Source organism: Arvicola amphibius, chromosome 4 (genome assembly GCF_903992535.2).
Source record: "Arvicola amphibius chromosome 4, mArvAmp1.2, whole genome shotgun sequence".
NCBI lineage: Eukaryota > Metazoa > Chordata > Mammalia > Rodentia > Cricetidae > Arvicola > Arvicola amphibius.
In genome coordinates this window covers 105,679,397-105,704,234 of record NC_052050.1, presented here as the reverse complement: position 1 = coordinate 105,704,234, position 24,838 = coordinate 105,679,397, and the positions used below count along the sequence as shown (strand labels likewise).

At 49.4% G+C, this 24,838-nt stretch overlaps 1 protein-coding gene across 20 annotated transcripts in view; it reads left to right on the top strand.

The window, feature by feature from the left end:
* Nucleotides 1–24,838, top strand: part of Myo9b (myosin IXB) — an 89,866-nt gene that overhangs the window by 30,654 nt on the left and 34,374 nt on the right. For all 20 annotated transcript variants that reach the window (XM_038325210.1, XM_038325207.1, XM_038325205.1 and 17 more), the window contains 8 exons: nt 9,784–9,878; nt 17,748–17,810; nt 18,701–18,800; nt 19,027–19,127; nt 19,766–19,895; nt 21,584–21,673; nt 23,699–23,815; nt 24,219–24,353. In XM_038325210.1, coding sequence (XP_038181138.1) covers nt 9,784–9,878; nt 17,748–17,810; nt 18,701–18,800; nt 19,027–19,127; nt 19,766–19,895; nt 21,584–21,673; nt 23,699–23,815; nt 24,219–24,353 — 831 coding nt within the window. The remainder of the gene's footprint in view (nt 1–9,783; nt 9,879–17,747; nt 17,811–18,700; nt 18,801–19,026; nt 19,128–19,765; nt 19,896–21,583; nt 21,674–23,698; nt 23,816–24,218; nt 24,354–24,838) is intronic.

Genomic DNA, 24,838 nt, shown 5'->3' with positions numbered 1-24,838 from the left:
GAAATATTCAGGGCCTGTGTGAGTACTGTGGGGGACCAGAGTGTGCTGTCTTTTGGGGGAGGGACTCCCATGGATATGCAGACCAGAGTGCACAGTGCTGTAACATCAAAGGCCAACGTGCTATTCAGCCATTATGGACAAATCACAAAAGATATACACTAACCTCCCCCACTAGACCTCTCCTCCCCCACTACCAGAACTCCTGAAGCCACTAGACCAGCATTGACCCTGTGGCCCCAAATCTCCTGGAGTCTACATGACCAGGTAAAGAGAAGCAGGGTGCAGCCCACAGATAAGTAGTCCAGCTCAAGAAGCTGATGCAGGAGGATCATGATGTCCAGGTCAGCTTCAGCCACATGGCCAGATTTGAGACCAGTCTGGGCTATGTGGGATCATTTAGAAACATGAGGAATCAAGCTGGGCGTGGTACCTTGTGCTTTTAATCCCAGCACTCGGGAGGCAGAGGTAGGTGGATCTCTGTGAGTTTGAGGCGAGTCTGGTCTATATATAGAGTCCCAGGACAGCCAGAGCTATTACACAGAGAAACCCTGTCTTGGAAAACCAAGAGAGAGTGAGAGAGACTTGTGGAGTGGAAGGTAGGGCACACGTTGTTGTCAGAGGCAGCACATTTCAGTTTTGGGGTGGTGCCTTAGCAGTTCCAGGGTCTGCTGGAGTGGTGACAGCTAAGCACTTGGTTTGTCTGCTCAGCATTTGCAGGGAAGGGCAATCCATGTAGCAGAGTCCAGGCTGCTGGGGCTTGATAGTGAGAGCCTGTCTGCTACTCTAGTCTGATCCAGGCAGCAGGTTCCAGGCTACGCAGTGAGAGCCTATCTTTAAAGAAACCAGGAGGCTTCCAGCTGCCTCAGTGATCACAGGGAACAGTATCCCTCCCCACCTCCCCATTTTGGTGGCAGTGCTCTGTTCAGGGACCTTTGGTCCTGCCCTCCATCTCCAAGGTAGCTGTCGCTGAAGCCTCTAAAAGCTGCCCAGTTTGGGTCCTTGTGATACACCTGCATACAGGTTACATTGCCTCTAGGCTCCAGTGGCATCAGGAGTTTCCCAGTCAGGTTCCCAGGGATCCTGCACCCACATGCCTTGAAGTTGACTTGGTTGAACTACCTCTCTCTGCTGCCCTCAGTTTCCCCAGTTTCTGGGGGACAGCCAGCACTTGCTTCTTAGCAATGTAGGTTGAGAGCAAGGATCTCTTCTGTCCTGAAGCAGGGGAGCAAGGACTAGGGTGTCAGGTGTCAGGACTGGAGCAGTGCAGTTGATGGCCAGTATTGGTAGTGTCCTGAGGTAACAGATGTCATTCAGGAGAGGGGTGCATTCCTGTCATCCCTACCTCAACAAATGAAAATACTCTGGGGGGCTTGAAATAATTTGGGCCCAGCAAGATGGTTCATTGGGTAAAGGTGATTGCTGCTAAATTTGAGGACCTAAGTTTAATCCCTGGGACCCACATACTGTAAAGAGAGAATTGACTCCTACAACTTGTCTTCTGCCCTGTAAGTGCAATGTGCCTCCCCCAATAAGTAAATTAAGAACTTAAATTGCTATTGCACACCCTATAGAGACAGTCAGGTAGCTCACAACAGCACAACTTTTTAAAAGACAGAAAAAGAAAAAAATACTTATAAAATATGTGCTTTTTTTTTTTTTGAGACAGGTCTCACTATGTAGCCCTAATCCCTCTGTTGACCAGGCTGACCTTAGACTCAGATCTACTTGCCTTTGCCTCCCAGGTGCTGGGGCTGAAGGTGTGCACCACTATTTTCTTGGTTCTGCTGCTGTGATGAAGCACCATGACTAAAGCAATTTTAGGAGAAAAGGGTTTGTTTTACTTAGAATTGCACATCAGAGTCCATCACTGAAGGAAGTCGGGGCAGGGACCTGGAGGCAGGGGCTGATGCAGAGGCCATGGAGGGTGCTGCTTACTGGCTTGCTCCATGTGGCTTACTCAGCCTGCTTTATTTTTATTTATTTATTTTTGGTTTTTTGAGATAGAGTTTCTCTGTTTAACAGCTTTAGCTGTCCTGGAACTAGCTCTTGTAGACCAGGCTGGCCTTGAACTCACAGAGATCCACCTGCCTCTGCTGGAATTAAAGGCGTGCGCCACCCCTGCCCGGCTCAGCCTGTTTTATTATAGGACCCAGAACCACCAGCCCAGGATGGGTACTGCCTACAGTGATCTGGGCTATCCCACTTAAATCATCAGTCAGGGACACACCCCACAGGCTTGCCTAGGCCAGTCTGATGCAGGCATTTTCTCAGTCAGGTTCTCTCTTTCCGGATGACTAGCTGTGTCAAGTTGACGTAAAACTCATCAGGACAAGCACTGTGCTTCTTTCTGTTGTGCTTGTTTAATGGTGTCACATTAAACAAATGTAGCTGTAAACCCATAATTCCCCTGACTCAGCCTCCCAAGTGCTAGGCTCACAGGCCTTTGCCACCACATCTGACTCTATACGTATGATGCATAATAAACCCTTTAGCTTGTAGACAAAGCTGCTTGTAGTGGCTTGCACCTGTTGTCAAGCACCTGAGGAAGCTGAGGTTGGATTGTTTGAGCACTTGAACCCAGGAGTTTGGAGACAAGCCTGGGCTACAGTGTTTAGACTCTCAATGACTATACCCTTGAGGGGCTTGTTTTTAGAAATTTCATGATTTCTTTGCTTTATAATTTTCCTTGTTTTTGAGTGAAGCCAAAGCTGGCCTCTAACATAGTATTTAACTGAGAATGATCTTGAACTCCTGATCCTCCTGCCACCATCTTCCAAGTGCTGAGAGAGATGACAGGCATGTCCCACTGTAGGTTTATGTGGTTGTGGGCTAGAACCCAGGGCCTTCACATGCCAGATGAGCCCTAAGCCCCACCCTATATATAGCCTAGTGCTAGAGACCACGGGCTATCCAAGGTAACAGAGGCCACTGATGTGGCTAAGGCATTGGTATGGTGATTCATGACAGGAGATGGCTCAGCAGGCAGGGCTCCCATCTCAAGTTGTTGTGGGGCTCCTTTGTCACAGACAGGGCAGCCAATCATGGCCCTCGGTTGGGAACAGGCGGGGCTTGGCTGTAAGGACACATGGAGACAGTCGGCAGGCACATTGTGGTTATGGGGCTGGTATGTAGCCTAGTTGGTTAGATAGCTGTCAGCAGGCGTGAGGGCCTGGGTCAATCCCCAACACCCTCATCAGGATCTGGGTTTCAGTCCAGCCCCCGGGGCTCCTGGCCAATGAGAAAACTTGTTCCAAAAAACAAGGTGGACAAAGCCTGAGGAATGACCCCTGAACCTGTCTGTCCTCTATCTATGAAGTCATTAAAAAAGCAAACATCGGAGTGGGCTGTGGACATTGTTGTCCGTAAAAAAGAGAAAACGCCTTGAGACGCAGCCAGAGAAGCTGTGGTCTCTGCAGGGGAAGACAGCCTCAAAGATGTGATATAAGCCTGCACAGCTGGAGCCAGGCTGGTGCATCTGCTCCCCCTCTCTGTAGTCTCAGGAGCCATTTAACTGAGGGGAACCCTAGATGTCCTTTTGTGACACGGACAGGGTCTCAGGATTTTTTAGTGACTCAGCAGGCTAGTGCAGACCTGCCATTCTGCTGCTCCATGAGGCAGAGAGGGAGAATTGTGGGCTAGCCTGAGCTATATATAGCAAGTTCAAGGCCAGCCTGGGCTACATGGTAAACTCCTGTAACAGTAGTTATTTGTACCACTGCTGGCGTATGCGTTTGTGTGTGTGTGTGTGTGTGTGTGTGTGTGTGTGTGTGTGTGTGTGTGTGTGAGAGAGAGAGAGAGAGAGAGAGAGAGAGAGAGAGAGAGAGAGAGAGAGAGAGAGAGAGAATATGTCTGTGTGTGTGTCTGTGTGAATGAGTCAGGGCTACCTCAAGAGGTGTGGTCTTCACCATCCATCTTGCTGAGACACGGTCTCTGTTTTCTGCTGCCTGGGCATTCTTTCTCTACTCAGACTGTCACACTGTGCATCCAGCTTTATGTTAGTTCTTTATTTTAGGGGTTCAAACTCAGCTCCTCACACTTGGGTGGCAAACACTTCACCCACTCACCACCGAGCCATCTCCAGCCATACTTGAGACTTTGCTACTGTTCTGTTCTTGCATAGGAACTGGTCCGTGTTGGAGGATTCACCGTGGCCTTCAGAGTCCTTGCGGCGTTTCCCACTTCATCTGCGGCTGACACTTGGTGGCTCCCATGGTCAGGGGCACTGGGGGGGGGGCACGAAGGTTGGGGGGGGCTTTGTGCCCCACAGTCACCCGGCCTAACCACATCCCTGACAGCTGTAGTGGTCATGTGGCCTTGGGGCCAGCAGCCTTCCTGAGCCTATGCTGAGCCCTAAGACCGGAAGAGACCAGAAGGGCCTCTGAGTGGAAGTGGGGTATGAAGCAGGCCCTTGAGAGCCTCCACTTCCTCCTTCATGGAGCAAGGAGCTAAGAGGTTTGGGTGATGCTCCTCTTCTGTCCCTGCATCTGCTGCTCACCTCTGCTGCCATGGCCTTGGTTGTCTTCATTGGCTAGGTTCTCTCTGTGACTACCGTGACCTGACCTCTGTCCTTCACAGCAGCTGTCAAAGCAAGGGGGACCGGGTCTGACAGCACTCCTCTGTGACCCCAGCATTCAGGGCTTGGCAAGGTGTCTTCTGAATGCAGGAGTTCAGTGTCAGGTTGGGCAGCATAGAGCAAAGGACCCATCTCAGAAAGCCATAAAGGGCAGGGGCACAGAGCTGCAGAGTCCTGGGTTCTGCCCCCAGCCCTGTGTCATTCTGGGTAGGTCTCACCTGTCATTTTAGCACTTGGGAGGCTGAGGCAGGAAGATTCATGCTTACTCAGGACTTGGGGCCAGCCTGGACTGCATGAGACCCTATCTCATCAAAGACAAAGGACAAAAGACATGTAAAGTCTCCCACTCATCTCACACATCCCAGCTGCAGCTGCATAGAACGCTAGGAACCGTGGGCCTGCAGCCAGTTCACTTACGGCCACAGAAGACACCTAGGAGGAGACACTAGAACTTTCTAAGCAAAAACCTAGTTGCTAGTCAGGGGACAACAAAGTTTTTCGGGTGGTACTACTTCACCCATCCCCTAGCATGGCCCCTTCTTTCTCCTTAGAGGAAGCCACCCCAGGCTCACCTGAACCTTCCAAGCAGAAGGCCTCCCATGAGCACCTCCTACATGCTTCAGGGGTCTGAAGTTGACAAGAGGAGTGAGTGCATCCTGCTGCACGTGCGCCTTCAGCCTGGGCTGTGTTTCCTTTTGTTGTAGTTTTGTTTGGTGAAACAGGGTCTTGACTTCATAGCCCAGGCTAGTCTGAAACTCACAGTCCTCCTCCCTCAGCTTCCCAGGTGCCAGAATATGATGGACAGGCAGGTAGCACCATACATCACAACCATGGAAATGCACTGCTCAGTCTCTGGTGTCTGGAGGGACAGCTGCCACTTGCACCTCGTGGCCGGCCACCAGTCAAGATTTAAGAGGGGGAGCTGGAGAGTGTCACAGACTGGGGGACACAGCCTGTGAGTGTTGGGGTGAGGTAAGGCAAGGGTACAGAGTATGTGCTTTGGGTTTTTCTTTTTGAGATAGGGTGTCATGTAATCTAGGTTGGCCTTGAACTCACTAGAAAATGTGCTTTTAAAAATCTGAGTCTGGATCAGTATGGTACATATACTTTTAATTCCAGCACTTGGGAGGCAGAGGCAGGCAGATCTCGAGTTCCAAGCCAGTTTGGACTAAATAGTAAGACCCAAAAAATAAGGGGACAAGGTCGAGCTGGAGAGATGGTTGGGCAGTCAGAGCACTGGCTACCCTTAATTCCCAGCACCCACTTGGATCACATCCGTCTGTAACTCCAATTTGACCTCTGTGTGCCAAGCACACATATGGTGCACAGATAAACATTCAGGCAAATGGGCAAACACATAAAATAAATAAATCTAAATTTTTTGTTTGTTTAAATCTGAGACTGATAGCTCATAACTATAATCCCAGCTGAGGCAGCTAATCAGAAACTTCAAGCCAGTCTGGGCTACACAGTGAGACTTTGACTCTTAATAAAGTGTGTACCGTTGAATAAGTCTGCATGTGGGTGTCTCTGCGTGTCTGTATGTTACAGCATGTATATGAAGGTCAGAGGACAACTTGAGTCAGTTCCCTCATTCACCTTGTTTGAGGCACAGGGTCCTGCTTTGCTCGCTTCTGGGCAGTTTTCCTGTGTCCGCCATCCTTGTGGTTCTGCTGCTTTTAGCACTCTTCTCAGCCTCCACTGTGTGCCCTCAACACCCTGTCTGCCCTGTCTTCCTCTGGACTTGTACCCGCACGGGCATCAGTAGATCTAATGAGGATCTATTTTTAGCAGTGCACAAACTAATATTAGCAGTGCGTCTTTTATGTTAGAAAGAAGGAAAACCATGTTTCTGTGAAAGCTGAGCCCTTGCCCTGGCACCTTATCTGGGCCTGTGGATTCAGTAGCATTAGCAGAGTGTCCACCCCTGGGCTGGCTCGTCCTTCCAGGCCACCCAGAGCCCAGCTCCATCCCCTTCAGCTTCTGGGCCAACTCTGCTTTGAGCCATGCAGCATGCCTGTAGCTGGCGTTTCCTCCTCTATATATCATAGTGTCAACTGGATATTTTTAGCTGGGCTTTGAAAAGTCGCTGCGTACTCAGACACATACCAGACACGTGAGGTCACCAGGCACAGACAAAACCCTGGCCTGCAGGTCATCTGTAATCACAGAACCAGAAAGCAGCCTCCCCTTCACCCTGTGGCATTGCTGGCTGGCTGTCCCCAGATTTGGGCCTGACCATCATGTTTGGAGGTCTACATGGAAAGTTGTCTGCAGGGCCTTAAAAGTGAGCTCTGCCTCTAAGGGATATGGAAGCAATTTGGGGAACTCATCTGTAGCAACTGCTTAACTCTAGGCTGAGGTACCATGGCAATTTCTCTGAGAAATGAACTGTCCCAAGTGCAGACACCCCAGCCCCGTGGAGGACAAGATGGGTGGGCCCATTCCATGTACCCTTTGACGTGGGCTTATGTCTTTTTTTTTTTTTTCCCTAAATAATAAGAATCTCTTTGTAACCCAGACTTGCCTAGAAATCATGGAAATCCTCCTGGCTCTGTTTGTTGAGTCTGGGATCAGAGGCTGACTGGGAGTGGGGAGGGAGAGGCTGGTCCTCCACCTGTATACAAGGCCCAGCCCTCAGGCTAAGCTCATGCCCCATGTGAGCTCATACCTTAGTATCTTGAGTCCCTGGAACTCAACCAAACAAAACCACAGTTTCAGGGCTGAACTTTGGGAGAAACAGCGATCAGACACAGAAAGTTGTCTTTTCCTAGTCCTGCCCCTTGCTGGATTCTTTTGTTTGTTTGTTTGTTTGTTTGTTTGTTTGCTGAACCAACCAGATGGTTTGTTCTAGGACACTGGTACACAGTAAATAGTTAAGTAAATAAATTAATTACAATGTAATCTCAATGGAAAAAAAATTGGGCAGTGGGGACACACACCTATACACTTTTAATCCCAGCATTTGGGAAGCAGAGGCAGGCAGATCTCTTAAGTTTGAGGCCAGCCTGGTCTACAGAGTGAGTTCCAGCAGGACAGCCAGAGCTACACAGAGAAACCTGGCTCAAAAAAAAAAAAAAAAAGAACAAACAACAGCCGGCATGTGCCTCTTGTGTAGATAGTAAATGTCTCCCAGGATAGACTGTTGTCCAGGCATGGGGGCTGCGGGCCAGAACATTGCTGAGTGCTAGCCTCCCTCTGTATTGTTAGAGATGGTGGGGCCTGTGCAGCAGCTTGCAGGCAGCTCCGCTGAAGTCTCCCCCGAGAGAGGAGGGGCCCCTTTCTGACTCTAGCTGGCCTCCTGTAGGCCAGAATGGTGACACAACTAGCAGCCCCGCCGTACACCGTGTGCAGTGACAGCCCCAGGGGTTCCATCTCCAGCAGTGCCATACGTGGATGGGTGGGTGGGTGGGTGGAACTCCATTTCCAGGTCCACAGGGAGAGGCTGAGGAACACGAGTTCTGTGGGACCTTAGCAACACCCCTGCACCCTGTGCCTGCAGCAAGCTGGTTTCACACAGCCCATTCAAAGCCTGCCCTCACTTGGCTGTTGAGAATGTGGATCACAGAGTCGTCAGGTATCGAGACTGTGCCTGCTCTAGACATTCAGAGGCTCCAAACACTTTAACTTGTAAGATTGAGTCCTTTGAGGTGCTACCTATGTGGGCCCTTATGGAGGCCTCAAAGTCCCCAGCTGCCACCCAGCCCCTGAAGGCCCCTTCCCAGCATGGGTCCTTACTGCTTTCCTGCTTGGCCCAGAGACGGTCTTACTATGTAGCCCTGGCTGGTCTGGAGCTCTCTATGTAGACCAGGCTAGCCATGAACTTGTTAAAATCTCCCTGTGTCTTCCTCCTGAGTGCTGGGATTAAAGATATGGGCCACTAGGCCTGGTCCTTGACTCAGGTTTTACTACATGCTTGGTAATTCCTGGTTGTTTACTCTTCCTCTGGACCTGAGGAGCTTGACTTTTGGGGGCCTGCATGTAGTCACCAGTACTCACTCAGCTGTTGTGTTGAAGTGTCACAGCTGTAGAAGAACACCTGGTTCTCCATCACAGAGGAACTCCTGGACCCTCCTCCACTGTCCCAGAAGAACACATGGTCCTCCACCATCAGGTTCTTTGTAGAATTTCCCTTTGGGCTACCACACAGAGGCCACCTGTTGCTGGTTGTCTTAATCCTCTATCACTAGTCCAGTGCTATAGATGGCGTCATTTGTTGGTTGGCTGGTTGGATTTTCTGCGTAGCTCTAGCTGTCCTGGAACTCTTTCTGTAGACCAGGCTGGCCTCAAACTCAGAGATCCACCTGTCTCTGCCTCTTGAGTTCTGGGACTAAAGGTATGTGCCATTACACCCAGCTAAAGCTGCATAATTGTTAAAGAAGGAGGGTTACAAGCTGGGCACAGGAGTGCAAGTGTATCATTCTATCACTTGGGAGGCTGAGGCAGGAAGATGGTTGCTAGCTCCAGGCTACAGAGTGAGACCTGTCTCAAAACATAAACAAACAGGCTCTGAAGACATGGCTCAGAGGGTAGATAGAAGTGCTTGTTGTGCAAGTATGGGGGCCAGAGTTTGAATCCCCACCTCTCACGTGAGAAGCTGGGTGTGGCTTTGCACTCCTGACTTCTGCATGAGGCAGACTGTGCTTCAGACACACACCTGAGACTTGCTTTTCAAAAAAAAAAATTTTTTTTTGTTGGTCTGGAAAGGTGACTCAGCAGTTAAGAGCACTGGCTGCTTTTGCAGAGAACCTGGGTTCAATTCCCAGCACCCACATGGTGACTTAAGCATCTGACACTCAGGTTTCAGGGTATCTAATGCCCTCTTCTGGCCTCCATAGTCACCAGACACACACATGGTGCACAGTACAAGCAAAATACCCTTCCCACAAACACACAAACTATAGTAACAAGCCCTTAAATAAAAAAAAGTTTATTACATTTATATGTGTGTCTGTGTACATGTGTGCATGTATGGAGATCAGAGGACATCTTGCAGGATTCAGTTCTTTCCCTCTACCATGTATGTCCCAGGAATCAACCTCAGGTTGTCAGACTTGGCAGCAAGTGCTCTTAGCCACTGAACCATCTTTTCCTGCCCTGTGCGCTGGTTCTGGAGACGAGGACGTTGTGCACACAAAGCGTTCTGGGACCAGGGTGGAGCCGTGGAGACTCCAGGCCAGGATCTGAATTGTTGTCTTTGCTGCCCACAGGCTTTTGGGAATGCCAAGACAGCCCACAACAACAACTCCAGCCGCTTTGGGAAATTCATCCAAGTTAACTACCTGGAGAGCGGCATCGTGCGGGGGTAAGTCGCTCTGTCTGTGTGCCCCTCAAGCTAAGGCTGGAACTCAGAGCCCCCTGTGAGCTTAGCCAGTACTCTGCCCCTGAAGTGTACCCCCATCTGCGAATGTGGTGTTGAGGGTTTCAGGTCTATGCAGTGAGGATCTTTGACCCTTTAGTCAGAACCTACCAGACTGCATAGCCTGCTGGCCTTTGTAAGGTTTCCACTCTGTAAGATATTGGGGTGTCACAGGCAAAGTAGGGTGTGGACCCCAGTGTCAACCAAATGTGAGGCCCTTACCCAGAAAGAGACAGTTCTGGGCAGCAACATGATGAGATGGTCCAGGGAAGTACCTGAAGGAGGTTCAGTGACTGCACAAAGGCAGTCAGATAGATTCATGGGCTGAGGAATCCATGTCTGGGTGGCTGGATTTATGCATGTATTTTGTGTATAGGCAAATGGCATTTTGGGTACTTGAGTAATTCCTGGGTGGGAGGGTTGGTATATGAATTGGGTAGATGGGTAGGTTATAGATTTATGGGTAGATTGATAGATTTTGTGTGAGGGAAGTGTTACATGAGGAGGGGGCCCCTTGTTTGTTCCGGCCGCCCAGCTAGCTTACGCCCGAAATAACCACATAGAAACTGTTAATTTAAACACTGCTTGGCCATTAGCTCTAACTTCTTATTGGCTAACTCTTACATACCAGTTTAACTCATCTCCACTAATCTGTGTATCACCACGTGGCAGTGGCTTACCAGAGATTCTAACCAGCGTCCATCTCAGGCAGAGGATCCATGGCTTCTCTGACTCTGTCCTTCTTCCTCCCAGCATTCAGTTCTGTTTTCTCCACCTACCTAAGTTCAGTCCTATCAACTAGGCCAAGGCAATTTCTTTATTCATTAACCAATGAAAGCAACACACAAACAGAAGAACTCCTACACCATTTCCCCTTTTCTATTTAAACAAAAAGGAAGGCTTTAACTTTAATATAGTAAAATTATATATAACAAAACAGTTATCAAGCAAGAATTAGTTACAATATTTATATCTACTTCATCTTTTATCATAACTAAGGAAAACTATAACTATCTATCTTCAACTCCATCAAAGACTCCAGAAGGATATAATACTACCTAAGTAAACAGGAAGTGCATTATAAACAACTTCCAAAACTCTAGAATTGACAGAGACATCTCGCTGCCTAGACATTTACTCAAAGTTCTGTATGGTTGGGGCATCCATCTTCAGCTTACAGGCCCATAGTATTCAGCAGATTTTTCCATGAAGCTGGAAATTTGAGAGACAGGTCAGTCACTTTCTTCTGTGTCCTGCAGAATGTCTGGCAGACTCTTTCATGAAGCAGGAACCCTGAAGGACTATCTCACCTTTAGACAAGTTCAGCAGTCATCTCTCTGTGGGTACTGCATGTCCAGTGAATCAGTCCAAGCAAGAGCAGTTTCTTGCCCAAATGACTAAGTAGTCTTTTCGATGCCCATCTTCTTCTTGAAGTAGCTTGGTGCTGCCAGGAGCACAATAGTCTCACTGTTATGAAAAATCCTAAATTTTTAAAACATTTAAATGCCATTTTCTGAAGGTCTCTGAAAGATTTGAAGACTCCCTATTCATCTGAAATACTTCTCTGTACATCTAGAAAATCTAACTAACATGACTACAAACTTGACTGTTATAGAGGATTATCTATTAACCTATATTTCTTAATTATAGATTACATTTTTAAACTGAACTACACAATCACAACACCTCAATCAAGAGCAGAAATATACATATAACAAGATTGACCTTAAATTTATATCAATAAACCAAGATCCATACCAATGTAAATTATTCATATCTATATCAGGGAAGTGAGTGATTTATGGGTGGGCAGGTATACTGAAGACTCCCAAGTATGTCAGTGGGTAGACTTGGGCTGGATGATCATCTGTGAGTGAGTAGATTCAAGGGTGCGTGGATGGGAAGATATGTGCACAGATGGATTCCTGAGTGGGTAGATAGATTTTAGGTGGGTATGTTGGTAGGTAGCTTGGCTCATGGAGTGGTTAATGGGTTTGGGGTGGTTGGAAATAGGTGGTTGAATAGAGTGACGGGTTGGTGAGTAGGTGGGTGGGAGGATATGTAGCTCAGGGCTGGGTGTATCTATTGGTGGACAGAAGGTTTATGGGCTGGTAGGTGAGTAAACAGACATACCTGTGGAGCAGCAGATCATTGGCAGGTGGATATGAGGATGTTAGGTAGGGGTGGGTGGAGGTGACATTCTGGTGGGCCTGCAACATAGTCACTCACAGGTTTGTGCTATGTGGCAGCAGATGCACCTTGAAGCTCTGCAGCACAGTGAAGTTTGCCACAGTCCCAGTTGTCCACTGATAGTTCACATTGGGTGTGGAAGAGGGGATCTGAGCCTCTGACGGCCTTCCATCCCCACATGAGCAGGGGCAGGCTCTGCTGGGGTACAAGTTGGTGAAGGTCAAGTCAGCTCTGGGCTCTTGACTGCACATTCTTTGCTTGACTTCAGCCCCGATGTACCCGCCTAGGGTTCAGCTGTACCCTGAGTTCTGCCACCTGAGCTGGGTGCCCATGCCCTGATGCTCAGATGTCCAGCTGCCACACAGTCTCTATCACAGCGTCTGGACCCTGGGCTAAGTAAATCTCTCTAATGACTTCTGCGGGCTTTGGGGCATTATTAGGGTAAATCTGGCCTCTGGAAGCCAGCACCACAGTACAGTGACAGTTGATCTGGTAACCAGGGTGTCTGGTGAGTAGCTAACAGGAGGTAGGCATATACAAGAGTAGTCAGGATCCTGGTAGGCCAGTGAGGGTGGCATGGGTTTCATAGTGCTGTTAAAATGCCACACAACTTTAGACTTACAAATCATTTACTTTGGAATTTTCCATTTCTTTCTTTCTAACCTTGGGTAGATAGAAACTACTAAAACAGGACATGAGCGGATAAATAAGTACCTGGTTAGGTCACATGCACAGGTCTGTTGAGTGCACTGACTGGCCTAGTACACTAGCCCAGCTGCCCCTCCCTTCCGTGGGCTCCCAGCAAGCTGCCCTGCTCAAATGCTAGTCTTGGGTTCAAGAAAGGAATTTCATGTTGGCCAGTATCCGTGTTCTGGTCTAGCCTCCTGGCCTCGGGGCTGCCACAGCCTTGTACTAAACAGGCTGCCACCCACGGCTGCCTTTGCCTGCTGTGTCTGGTCATATTTCTGTCACTATTTCTTCACAAACCAAGGAAGGGTCAGGGCCGGTCTGAGTCCAAGTTCCTCATTCTTGAGGCTTCAGTTTCCTGTGAGTGCAGATTGGCCCAGAGGAGGCCTCTCCTCTCACAGGACCCCCTTACTGGCCTCAGACCTTTAAAACCAAAAATTAGGCTGGGTGTAGTGGCTCATGCCTTTAATCCCAGCACTCAGGAGGCAGCAGAGGCAGGTGAATCTCTGTGAGTTTGAGGCCAGCCTGGTCTACAGAGTGATTTCCAGCACAGCCAGGGCTACACAGAGAAACCCTGTTTCAAAAAACAACCAACCAAGCAAACAAACAAACAAATTAGAGGCTGGCTGCTCCTGCAAGGACCCAAGTTCAACTCTGAGTGCCCAAATGGGGCTCACAGCTGATTGTAACTCCATTCCCAGGGGATCTGACGCCCTCTTCTGGCCTCCATGGGCACTCACCTGGTGCCCAGACACACATGCAAACAAAGTACTTATATACATAAAATTAAATTCAGTGCCAAAAGAGGGGTCATTTTGGGGTCAGGTAAAAACCTGGCATAAGGGAATCTCCCAGGAGTCTACAAGGATGGCCCCATCTTAAAACTCCTAGCAATAGCAGATATGTAGCCTGAACTAACCTTCTCCTGTGAACAGATTGGTACCTAGCCTCTTGTGGGACTCCTAGCAGTAGAAACAGGAGCTATCCCTGACTCTCTTACTGACTTTTGGAACCTGTTCCTCATACTGGGTTCCTTGCTCAGCCTTAATACATGGGGTGTGCTTAGTCTTACTGCAGCTCGACATGGTGTGTTCTGTTCGCACTCATGGGAGACCTGCCCTTTCCTAAACAGAGTGGAGGAGGAGTGAACTGGGGGGTAAGAACAGAAGGGCAATGTGGGGAGAGATGGGGAGAAGGGAGGGGAAACTGCAGCTGGGGTGTAAGATAAAATAAATTTTTTTAAAAAAAAATTAAATTCAAAATTTGAAAAGATGGAGGTGTAGTCAGGAATGGAGTTCCTGCCTAGAATCTAAAAAAGAAATCACCAAAGACTGGGGGAGGGAGCTGGCCAGCCATTTTCCAGCAATGCTAGCCTGGTTCTACAGAGCTAGCCTGTCCACCAAAGGATGACTGCCCACCCCTGGATGCAAGGAGAGTCTGACCCTAGAAACATGAACTTAGTACAGGGGCTAAGTGGCTGAGGGAAGAGAAGGAAGTGTTTGTGTGACTCAGCACTTGGGACAGAAGCAGGGGTGTCAGGAGTCCCAGGCCAGCCTGGACCCTATAGCAGTATTGTGCCTGTAAAAACAAAAAGAAGAAGGCAGGCAGTGGTGGCACATGCCTTTAATCCCAGCACCCGGGAGGCAGAGGCAGGTGGATCTCTGTGAGTTCGAGGCCAGCCTGGTCTACAAGAGCTAGTTCCAGGACAGGCTCTAAAGCTACAGAGAGACCCTGTCTAGAAAAACAAAAAACAAAACAAAACCACCCCCCCCCCAAAAAAAAACAAGGTTTTCTCTTATTTAGCTTATTTATTCAAAATTATTTTAGGGTTTGTTTTGTGTGGGTGTTTTGCCTGCATATCTGTGCTGTGCTGTGCTCTGTGTATATGTGTGTGTGTGTGTGTGTGTGTGTGTGTGTGTGTGTGTGTGTGTGTGTTGCCCACAAATGCCAGAAGAGGGCACTGGATCTCCAGAAACTGGACTTAACATATGGCTGTGAGCTGCCTTATAGGTGCTGGAAATGGAGCCCAGATTCTCTGGAACAGCAGAGCTGAGCTATCTCTCCAGCCCCTTCTTTGTTTAAAGAAATCACGAGTCCAGGCAGTACCTTACGTGTCCACCCTGTGCTCTTGAGTTTCCTACAGGCTTACTGGCACTGTTCTACAGAGGGCTGATCTCCGCCTGGTCTACATAGTAAGTTCCAGGGTAGCTGGGACTACACAGTGAGACCCTGTCTCATAACAACAGAAAATAAATAAAATCAAAAGGTAGACTCAGATGGAAAGATCTACAAACCCTTACAGGTCGGGGCCTCAGTTCCTTGTCTGTTGTTAGGACCTGTAGCACCTGCTCTGGGGTGGGAGGGTTGCCTAAGAATGCCTGAGATAAGGCCTGGAACACCATAGCCCCCACCAGAAATGTGTACTGCCCCTCCTATAGCCCAAGGACCCAGAATTCAAAACTTAAATCCAAGATGTTCCAGATTCTCAGGTTCAGCAAGCACCGTAGCTGAAAGATGCCACGCCTCTACTTCCAGGGATAGGCCTACTCAAAATTAGAAGTACGGCATAAAGGACCCGAGAGGTCCTGGGGAGACGGCCAAGGGACTGAAATTCTGTGTGGTGTAAGCACTAGATTTTGAATCCCCAGAACCATCATGAAATCTGGGTGGGTGAGTGTGGCAGCCACCTGTCATCCCAGCACTCAGGACACAGAGAGGAGGGATCCCCAGAGCAAGCTAGCCAACTAGACTGGCCACATGAATGAGCTCACTGCTCAGCAAGAGACCCTGCGAGACTCAGGTTGTGAGTCTCAGGTTGTATAACTGTGTGGAGGATCTACATGTGATACACATAATTGCATGTGTACACTGGATTCCATCCCCACAACATGACATACATACAGATACTCCAGTCACTGGCTCAGCAGTGAAGAGCGCCCGTTGCTCCTCAGCATGCCAGAGAGGATTGGTCCTCAGCTCCCACATGACAGCACACAAACATATATAGAGATACACATATGTAGGATTCAAAATGAAAAATTCAGAGTAGTTGTGTTCCCTATTGTTTGGAGATGAAGGGGACTCAAGCCTGGGCTTCAAGAGTACTGCAGTCTCCATTGCTCCCTGCACCTCATGGGTGACCCAAACTGAACTGGGAGGAAACAGTAGCTCCAGAAAACCAGATTGTGTGGACACAGCCAGGGACCTGTGAGGGTCAGAGTCAGAGGCCTCTGCTGTAGCGGAGGTGATGTGGCAGGCAGGAGCATGTTTCAGTGGGAAAAGCACTGACTGCACAGCCTGACAAGAAGCCATGTGAGAAGCCAGTGTAGCACACATCTGCCATCCCGGCACTCCTGCCAGGAGAGATGGAATTCAGCAAGCCCAGAATCGGCCAGAAGCTGTGTTTAGCACAACAGGAGAGACTCCAGTTAGCCAAGAGTCAGTCTGAGAGAAAAGCCTGGATTGACAGGTAGTCTGGACCAGACTGGCCCTGTGGGGGCTTGTCTTGATTTCCTCCCTAGGCCACTTTTGGTGAGAGTATTTTTGTCACAGCAGTTTAGGACAGATATTCTGCCTCAGCAAGGTAGGAAACAAGGGATTCCCAGACACCGTCCATTGACACACGTCCTCATGTGTGCCATGGTTTGCGTGTGTTCTCATGTTGAATGGACATAACTTATAAAGTGAGGAGATGGAGTGCAGCTCAGCCATAGAGCACTTGCCAGTGAGTGCAAGGAATGCCTTGTGCTTTCGTATGTTAGCATACGTGGCTAGATAATAGGGTCAACAACCCAGTAAAAATAGAAAAAGACTTCGATATAAGTGCAGGGCCATCTTGGGCAGTTGTGGCGCACACCTTTAATCCCAGTACTCAGGAGGCAGAGGCAGGCGGATCTCTGGGTTCAAGGCCAGCATGTACCCAGGTTGTACCTTAAAAATGAGCTGTCTGTTGTCTGCCTATCAGTCAGCAGTCAAGCCATGAACATCGTCTTTGAGCTTACACAGAAGTTCCAGGTCAATGTATGCCCAAGCAGATGCCTGAAGCTCATCTAACAGCATTCTGTTGTTGAGGAGAGGTTTCCTTCTCCTCACCTATGCGGGGCTAGCCTGCGGTCCCTTCACCTGCCCAGGTCCTGTCAGGTTTCCTTGGAGTATGCTCAGCCCTCTCTGCACGGGAACACATCGGTCAGCCGATTCCTGATTTCTGAGTTTGACGTCAGAACATGGGTGATCTTCAGGGAATTTGCAGCAGGCAGTACTATGGTGCCACATGATAGGCCAGAGCAGAGATACGGCTTAGGGATGTGGCTACACCTAGCGAGCTTGAGGCTCTGGGTTCCCCTTCAGCACCACAGAGACCCTGTGTATGGTGCACCTTAACCCAGCATGCAGAAAGGATGACTGAGGAGAGTAGCAGTTCAAGGCCAACCTCAACCACACAGTGAGGTATGTCTCAAACACTAGAAGAGGACAGTAGGCCTTAGCTCTGTATATGGAGTGGCCCAAGGTTCCACCCAACACTCTGTAACCCAGGCCATGGTGGCATGGTCCTGTCACTCATGCTAACACTCAGGAGATGCAGAGAGGGGATCAGGAGCAGATAGGTGTCCCCTAGGCACAAGTTAGAGGCCTTCATGGGCTGTATGAGAACCTGAGTGAAATGAAGGGAAAAAGAACAACCATACAACATCCAAGTAAAGATTTTGACTTAGACATAGATAATGGCCTTAGAATCTCCAGTGAGGGACTGGGGGCGTGGCTCAGGGGTGGAGCCCCTGCCTAAGATCCCGCAAGTGAGGGGCTGAGAGTGGGGCTTGGTGGTATGGTGGTTGCTTTAAATTTATGGTTTTTGGTTCCATCCTCAACTCTAGCCAAGGCAAAAAAAAAGAAGAAGAAGAAATATTAATACTAAATTCTCCCTTTTTTCTTTTATGACAGAGCTGTTGTGGAGAAATACCTGCTTGAAAAATCGCGCCTGGTATCCCGGGAGAAGGATGAAAGGTGGGGTGTGATTTGTTTCTCCTTTTTATGTCTGTGGCTGTTTCGTGTATGTGTTTGTAAGTGCATTGTGTGTGCCTGGAGCCCAGGGAGAACAGAAGAGGGAGAAGTTAGTTAGCCAGTATCTGGGTGCTGGGAACTATGGGTCCTCCACGAGAGCAGCCACCTCTTCAGCACCCAGGGTGTGGGATGTTGCTGAACACAGCCCTGCTTAATCTTTGCCCTCACAGAGGTGAAGTAAGTGTTGTGTTGCCCACATACCTGCCACCATGCCCTCCAGCCTTGTGCTCCTTACTGCCCACACTGAAATGTGTTTGAGTAATACCACAGTGCTGGCACAGCTGGTATTCCGTGAGCCAGCACTAAGACTCTGAGGCAGGAGGATTTCAGGGTCCAGACCAGGCGGGACTTCATGGAAAGCCCAACTCAGAATAACAAACCTGCTTAAGAAGCGGATGAGACGTGCATTCCCTGCTCTTGTGACACTCACTCACTTGGGGAATTCCCTCTTTTTTTCTAACAGCACTTAAAATTTTTATTTATATATTAAGTCGGGGTCTTGGAACTCACTCTGTAGACCAGGCTGGCCTCAAAGCCTCTGCCTCCTGAGTGCTGTGGTTAAAGGCATGCACCACCACACCAGCCGAGATTTTATTTTTTTTTAACTTTATATTTGTTTATTTCAGTGTGCGTGTGTGTGTGTGTGCATGTACATATGTGGTAAAAGGACAACTGGAGAGTCAGTTCCCTCTCCCTACCAAGCGAGTTCTGGGGATTGAACTTGGGTCCTCTGGCTTAGCAGCAGGTGCCTTGACCAGCTGAGCCATCCCACCCATCCTTTTCTGTGCTGTGGACCTGGCTGCATACTGACTCCCCTTGCTGGTCACCCACAGGAATTACCATGTGTTTTATTATCTGCTGCTGGGTGTTAGTGAGGAGGAGCGCCAGGAATTCCGGCTGAAGCAGCCTCAAGACTATTTCTACCTCAACCAGGTAAACAGCTCCAGCCATGGCGCCACCTCTGGCCCCAAGACTGTCTGCCACAGGGAGGTCAGGCCACCACCCTGGCCCTGCTGGGTCACCAGCCCAGCCTTGAGCACACACACAAAGGCTGCAATTCATTCGCAGCCCTGGCCCTCCTTCTGTCCAGCCTGGATTGCCCTGCTCACTGCCCTCTAGACCGGAAATGCCTGAGTGCCCACGCCTTTGTTTTTTTCAGCATAACTTGAATATCGAAGATGGAGAAGACCTCAGACATGACTTTGAAAGGCTCCAGCAGGCCATGGAGATGGTGGGCTTCCTACCTGCTACCAAGAAGCAGTAAGTGGACTGCTGAGCCTCGAGCTCTGACCTGCCGCCCTATAGAAAGTAGGAGGGAGGAGGGATTCCACACAGAGCACAGGAGAGGGCTGCGGCCAAGATCTGGGAGGCAGTCGTCCAAACCAGTTAAAACTGGGCGTGATGATGTGCACCTGCCATCCCCACACTGGAGAGACAGAGAGGAGGGTTGCATGTTCAAGGGCAGCTTTTGCTGCATAGTGAGACCTTAAATTAAAAAAGCAAAACAATAATCATTTCGCAGTAAGAAGGTTAAAAGTTCAAGGCCAGCGTGGTCTCCATAAACAAGACCCTGTCTGTTAGCAAAAACAAACAAGCAAAAAAGTTAAACTAAGTTTGTGTAGTCGTGTATATCTGCGCCCTTAGTGCATGGGAAGGTGTCAGGTGAGGGTAGCCTGGGCTACACAGCTTGAACCCATCTCTAAAACGAGCAGGGCTGGAGCTGGAGCGCAGTTGGTAGCAGGTGTGAACTCTGGGTTCTGTCTGTGATGTCTATCTGGCAGCAGCACTCAGGAGTGGGGATGGGGGTGTGAAGTGGAGAGCACCCTTGGCCTGGCTGCACGATACACTGCTACAGAAACAAGTGACACAGGCCACAGTAACCTCTCTCTCTGTCCCAGGATCTTTTCTGTCCTCTCAGCTATCCTGTACCTGGGCAATGTCACCTACAAAAAGAGAGCCACAGGCCGTGATGAAGGCCTGGAGGTTGGGCCCCCTGAGGTGTTGGATACCCTCTCAGAGCTCCTGAAGGTACCTCCTGTCTCCACCATCCTTCCTTGCACTTGCTTCCTGGCCACAGCCTCCGTGGTCTCCATTCACGGGCACATGTCCACACACACAGGTCCATGTAAACAAGTGAGACCATGGTTTCCTGGGCTGCTGCTCTTGCTCTGTGTGGCAGAGGCTTGTCTAGTTTCCCTAAACCCTGTCGCCCTCCAACCACACATAAAGCTGATGTGCTAGCATGCCCTTGTCAGCACAGCACTTGGGAGGTAAAGGTAGGGAGATAAGCAGTTCAGGGCTGCCTGGGCTGCATGGAGCTCTGTCTCCAAAAAACACAATTGGGAGCTAAACATACTTAGAAGTTGAGATCACTGGGTGTGAATCCCAGCACCCTCATGACTGTCTGTACCTCTAGTCCCAGGAGATCCGACAGCCTCTTCTGGTGTCCTCAGGCATCTGCACAGATTTTAGACAGAACACCCATACCCATATGCATGATTTGGGGCTTTTGTTGTTTTTAAGACAGGTTTTCTCTTTGTAGTCTCAGCTGTCCTGAACTTGCTCTGTAGACCAGGCAGCCTTGAACATAATTTTTTTTTGACAATTAAATTTAAAACATATGGGGCTGGAGAGATGGCTCAGTGGTTAAGAGCACTGGCTGCTCTTCCAGAGGACCCGGGTTCAATTCCTAGCAACCACATGGCAGCTCACAACTGTAACTTCATTTTCAGGGGATCTGACACCCTCACACCAATGCAAATATTATAAAACTAAATAAATTATTTAAAAAATAAATAAATTTAAACCATATAGTTTGGGGCTAGGTGTGGTACCATAGGCCTGTTGTCCTGGTCACTCAGAGAATGAGATAGGAGTCTCCATATTTAAGACTTGCCTGAGAACCTCAGTGAGACCTCCCTCCCCAATTCAAGAAAGTGTATGATGGGGGCTGGAGATGTGGCCCATGATGGCTGCTTCCCTCACACACATGGAATCCCAGGCCCCTCTCACTACACCAAACATGCCAAGCCCACATGTGCAGACACAGCTAGTGATGGTTTGAAGTGGGAAGTCCAGCTTTCCTGCAGGTGTGGTCTCTGCTGCTTCTCGCCTGGGGAGATTTCTGGGAGCACTACTGGCACCTTGTGGCTGGAGGTGGAGATGCCCCCTGACGCCTTCAGTGAAGAGCTTGAGCCCCACAAGTTTGTTTCTTTTTTTCCTTTTTCTTTTATTTCTTTTTTTTTTTTTTTCCTAACGCTGCTGGGGGTGGAACTTCAGGGCCTGGAGCTGGCTAGATAAATCTTTAAGCTTGTCCTGGTGAGCCAGGCTTACAGCTTACCTTTCTGTTTTATTTTTTAGATAGTGTCACTCTAGGTGGCCTAGAACTTAGAGCCGCCTGCCTCAGCCTCCTGAGGGCAGGGATTAAAAGCATGTGCTACCACACCTGGCCTTGTGGGGTTTTGCTTTCAAGTTTTATATTACATTTTTAGTTTTTATTTTATTTACCTGTTTATTTTTGAGACAGAGTCTCAAAAATAGGTATGTGCTTATGCGAGAAGGAGGCCAGAAGAGAGTGCTAGGTGTGGGGAGGCCTTTCCCAGGCCAGCCTCTGTGGTCTGTCCTGCCCTCCCCAGCTCTTCAGGGCTGGCCTCCAGATGCAGAAGGCCCACCAAGTGCCTTACCTCCCGACCTTTCCTTCCCCACCCTGGAAATAGGTGAAACGGGAGACCCTGGTGGAAGTCCTGACCAAGAGGAAAGCAGTGACAGTCAACGACAAGCTCATCCTGCCTTACAGCCTGAGTGAGGTAGGACCGCAGCCCTGCAGAACCAGGGCACCTCTGCTGTGGCCAGACTGCTTCCTGTGGCTCTGCTTCTCATGAGATCGTCTCAAATGTGCAACTGCTGCTGAGCCACAAAGTGCAGAGCCCATGTGGAAAATTCCTTCCTCTGCACACACGCTGGAGAACTTGGTGTAGGAGTTGGGTGCAGCATGAAGTTAGCAGTAATGCCCCTCAGAACAGACCAGAAATAACAGTGGCTCACTCACCAGTCTAATGGGCGTGGTCTCATGGCTCAAAATAGAGATGCTTCCTGTGGCTCCCTTGTCACTTGAAGGGAGTCTTTCCAAGCTCTTGTCAACTGCCAGCATCTACCCTTTATTTTCTTATTGGCCAGAGACAATTTTACTCCATATCCCAGGCAATCCTTAAATTTAGAACACCCCAACCTCCTCCAGGATGATGGCGGCATGCCACTGTTCCCTACTGCTCTGCCTGTTAGGCAGAGTTGTTCTTCATGAACCAGTCCAGGGCACTGGTTGATGACTGAGTGACTGACAGGCAGATAGCATATAACACCAGGATCCACTGGATAACCAGATGAGGCCTCACCCAGATGAAGTACAACCATCTCAAGATGTATCAAGGCTGCATCACAAGTGCTCAGAGTTTTTTTTAAAGTATTGAGTTGTTAATTTCTGGAATTTTCCAACCGTAGGTAGCTCCAGATATCTAAAAGTATAGCTAAGTGAGAAGTTCTGCATGGCTCAGAGCCAGAACTGGAGCCTAACATTCCCCTCTGTGCTTTCAGATGTTCAGTGGCCATGCAAGTCCAGCATGATTTAGGACAAATCTGGCCCCCAGTTGGTTTTGTAAATAAAGTTTTATTAACAAAGCCATGCTCATTCATTTACATCCTGCTCACTGCTGCTCTGGCTGCAGTTGCAGTGCTCAGTACTGCAATAGAGGGCCCCCTCTCAGGCCCCCAAACCTGAAAATATCAAGCCCTTGCCTTGTTCTGGAAAGAGGTGACTGGCCTATGTGCTTGAGTTGGCCTTTCTGTGACCCTCAGCTCATAGGTCTCTATGTTATCTTCTCAATTTGCTGGTGTATTCTTCCTAGTACAGTTCTCTTAGCTCCTTACATCTCAAGACCAGTGCGACTTACAAGTTGAATTTGGATTGCACCAGGAAAGGACCTGATAACAGGGTGTGGGATGCTCCCAGTAGGAACCCTGCCCAGGGGAATCAGCTTACATTGCCAGCAGACGGCATGGACAGTTTGAGCCTTTGTGGGCCAAGGCACCCCTGACATGACTTGACATCTCTGCAGTGAGCCCATACCCTGTATGGCTCAGGTATCCCCCAGAGAGGCTGTGTTAGCGAGTATCCCCAGCAGAGGCAGCATTTTGTGTGATAGCATTGCCATGACATCCAGGAAAGTCAGAACCAGAGGGACATACTCAGCAGCTAAGGCAGCTGGCCACATCCATTGGGAGGAGGAAAGAATAGACACTCTTTATAGTAGGTGTGCTGAGAAGTGCTCCCTTGCCTGCTCCATGGCTATTCCACAGTTGTGCAGGTGGCATGACTCGTCTCACACACACCTCAGCTGGCTTGCCAAACTGTACACCCATGCCAGGTGCTGGAGCCCTCAGACTCTGAGCCTAAACAACAGGTGTGACCCAGTGACCAGTGTAGGAGCAGGCAGACCTCAACACAATGAAGGTAAAAACCCTGGATGAGGGCCAGGGGATAGTTCAGTCAGAAATGCCTATGCATGTGCTGGCCCTAAATCCAGATCTTTGGTATACCTACAAAAGCTAACTGTGCTGACACCCATCTGCAACCAACCATCCATGGGGGAAAGGCGGGGTCAGTTGTTTGATATTGTTCCGTCCTTGGCTACACGGCAAGTTCAAGGCCAGCCTGGGATACGTAGATTTTGTTGATGAAACTAAGACAAAATTAGATTGGTTCCCTGAATCTCAGTACCATGGCCTGCACCTGGCAAGGTTGACCCACCCCAAGTGAGACACCCCTCTCCCCACAGGCCATAACTGCTCGGGACTCCATGGCCAAGTCTCTGTACAGTGCCCTGTTTGACTGGATTGTGTTGAGGATCAACCATGCCCTCCTCAATAAGAAGGACATGGAAGAGGCCGTTTCTGTGAGTACACAGGCCCTGAACTGGCCAAGCACAAACCCCATCCTTGGGATAAACCATGGAGGCTGGGAACCTGTAGGGTCTCTGCAAACAGCAGGCTCGGCAGAGGACCCCTTACCTTCTACAGGAACTTGGTGTCTTCATGCAGGCACTAGAACAACACAATGTGGTGGGCCAGCCTTTCTTTGTCCCAGCCCACCCAGCATGTAGGCCCCAGACCCTGGGTTCCACCCCAACGCTTATTGCATATGTGGGAGCCCGGTTCCGTCAATAAGTTTGCAAAAATGATGTTTGCCAAGCTGGTGGCAGCTGTGCCCAGCTGACATCAGGACCACACATCCCTGCTCATGCAGCAAGCTCAGCTTCCCTGGGAGGCCCTGGCTATAACTACACCTTGTTTTCCCAGTGCTTGTCCATTGGTGTCCTAGACATCTTTGGATTTGAGGACTTTGAACGGAACAGCTTTGAGCAGTTCTGCATCAACTACGCCAACGAGCAGCTGCAGTATTACTTCACCCAGCACATCTTCAAGCTGGAGCAGGTGAGACCTGTACACCTACTCCCCACCCCAATCCAAGCACCCTGAAGGCCTAGCAGTGCCCTTCAGTACCAGTGCATGGGGCTCAGGACCACAGGTTCCCCGGTCTCCAATGCTCTGTCCCTGTACTCAGTGGCACACTCAGTCCTCCTAGAGTCTTTCAATCCTTCTGGATGTTAGATGCCACTGCAGCAAGGCAATGGGGGTGCACATTCTATTATACCAATCTGTGTGTCCCCTAAAGGTGTTCAAAGCATGACCTCTGTGTCTTTTCCTTTCACCATGGCAACCTCTCTGAGGAGGCAGGACCCGTAGGTATGGACAGGCAGCCATATGCACATTCTCATATCTCAGTTGTCTGAGGTTCCATCCCAGTTACACAACTAGTGTAGTTAGTCACTTCCTCACCCCTTCACCCGCTCACCCCACACTCCCACAGGCCCTGGAAACGCTGTAAATTTGGTGACCCTCTAGCCCCTGGCCCGTGG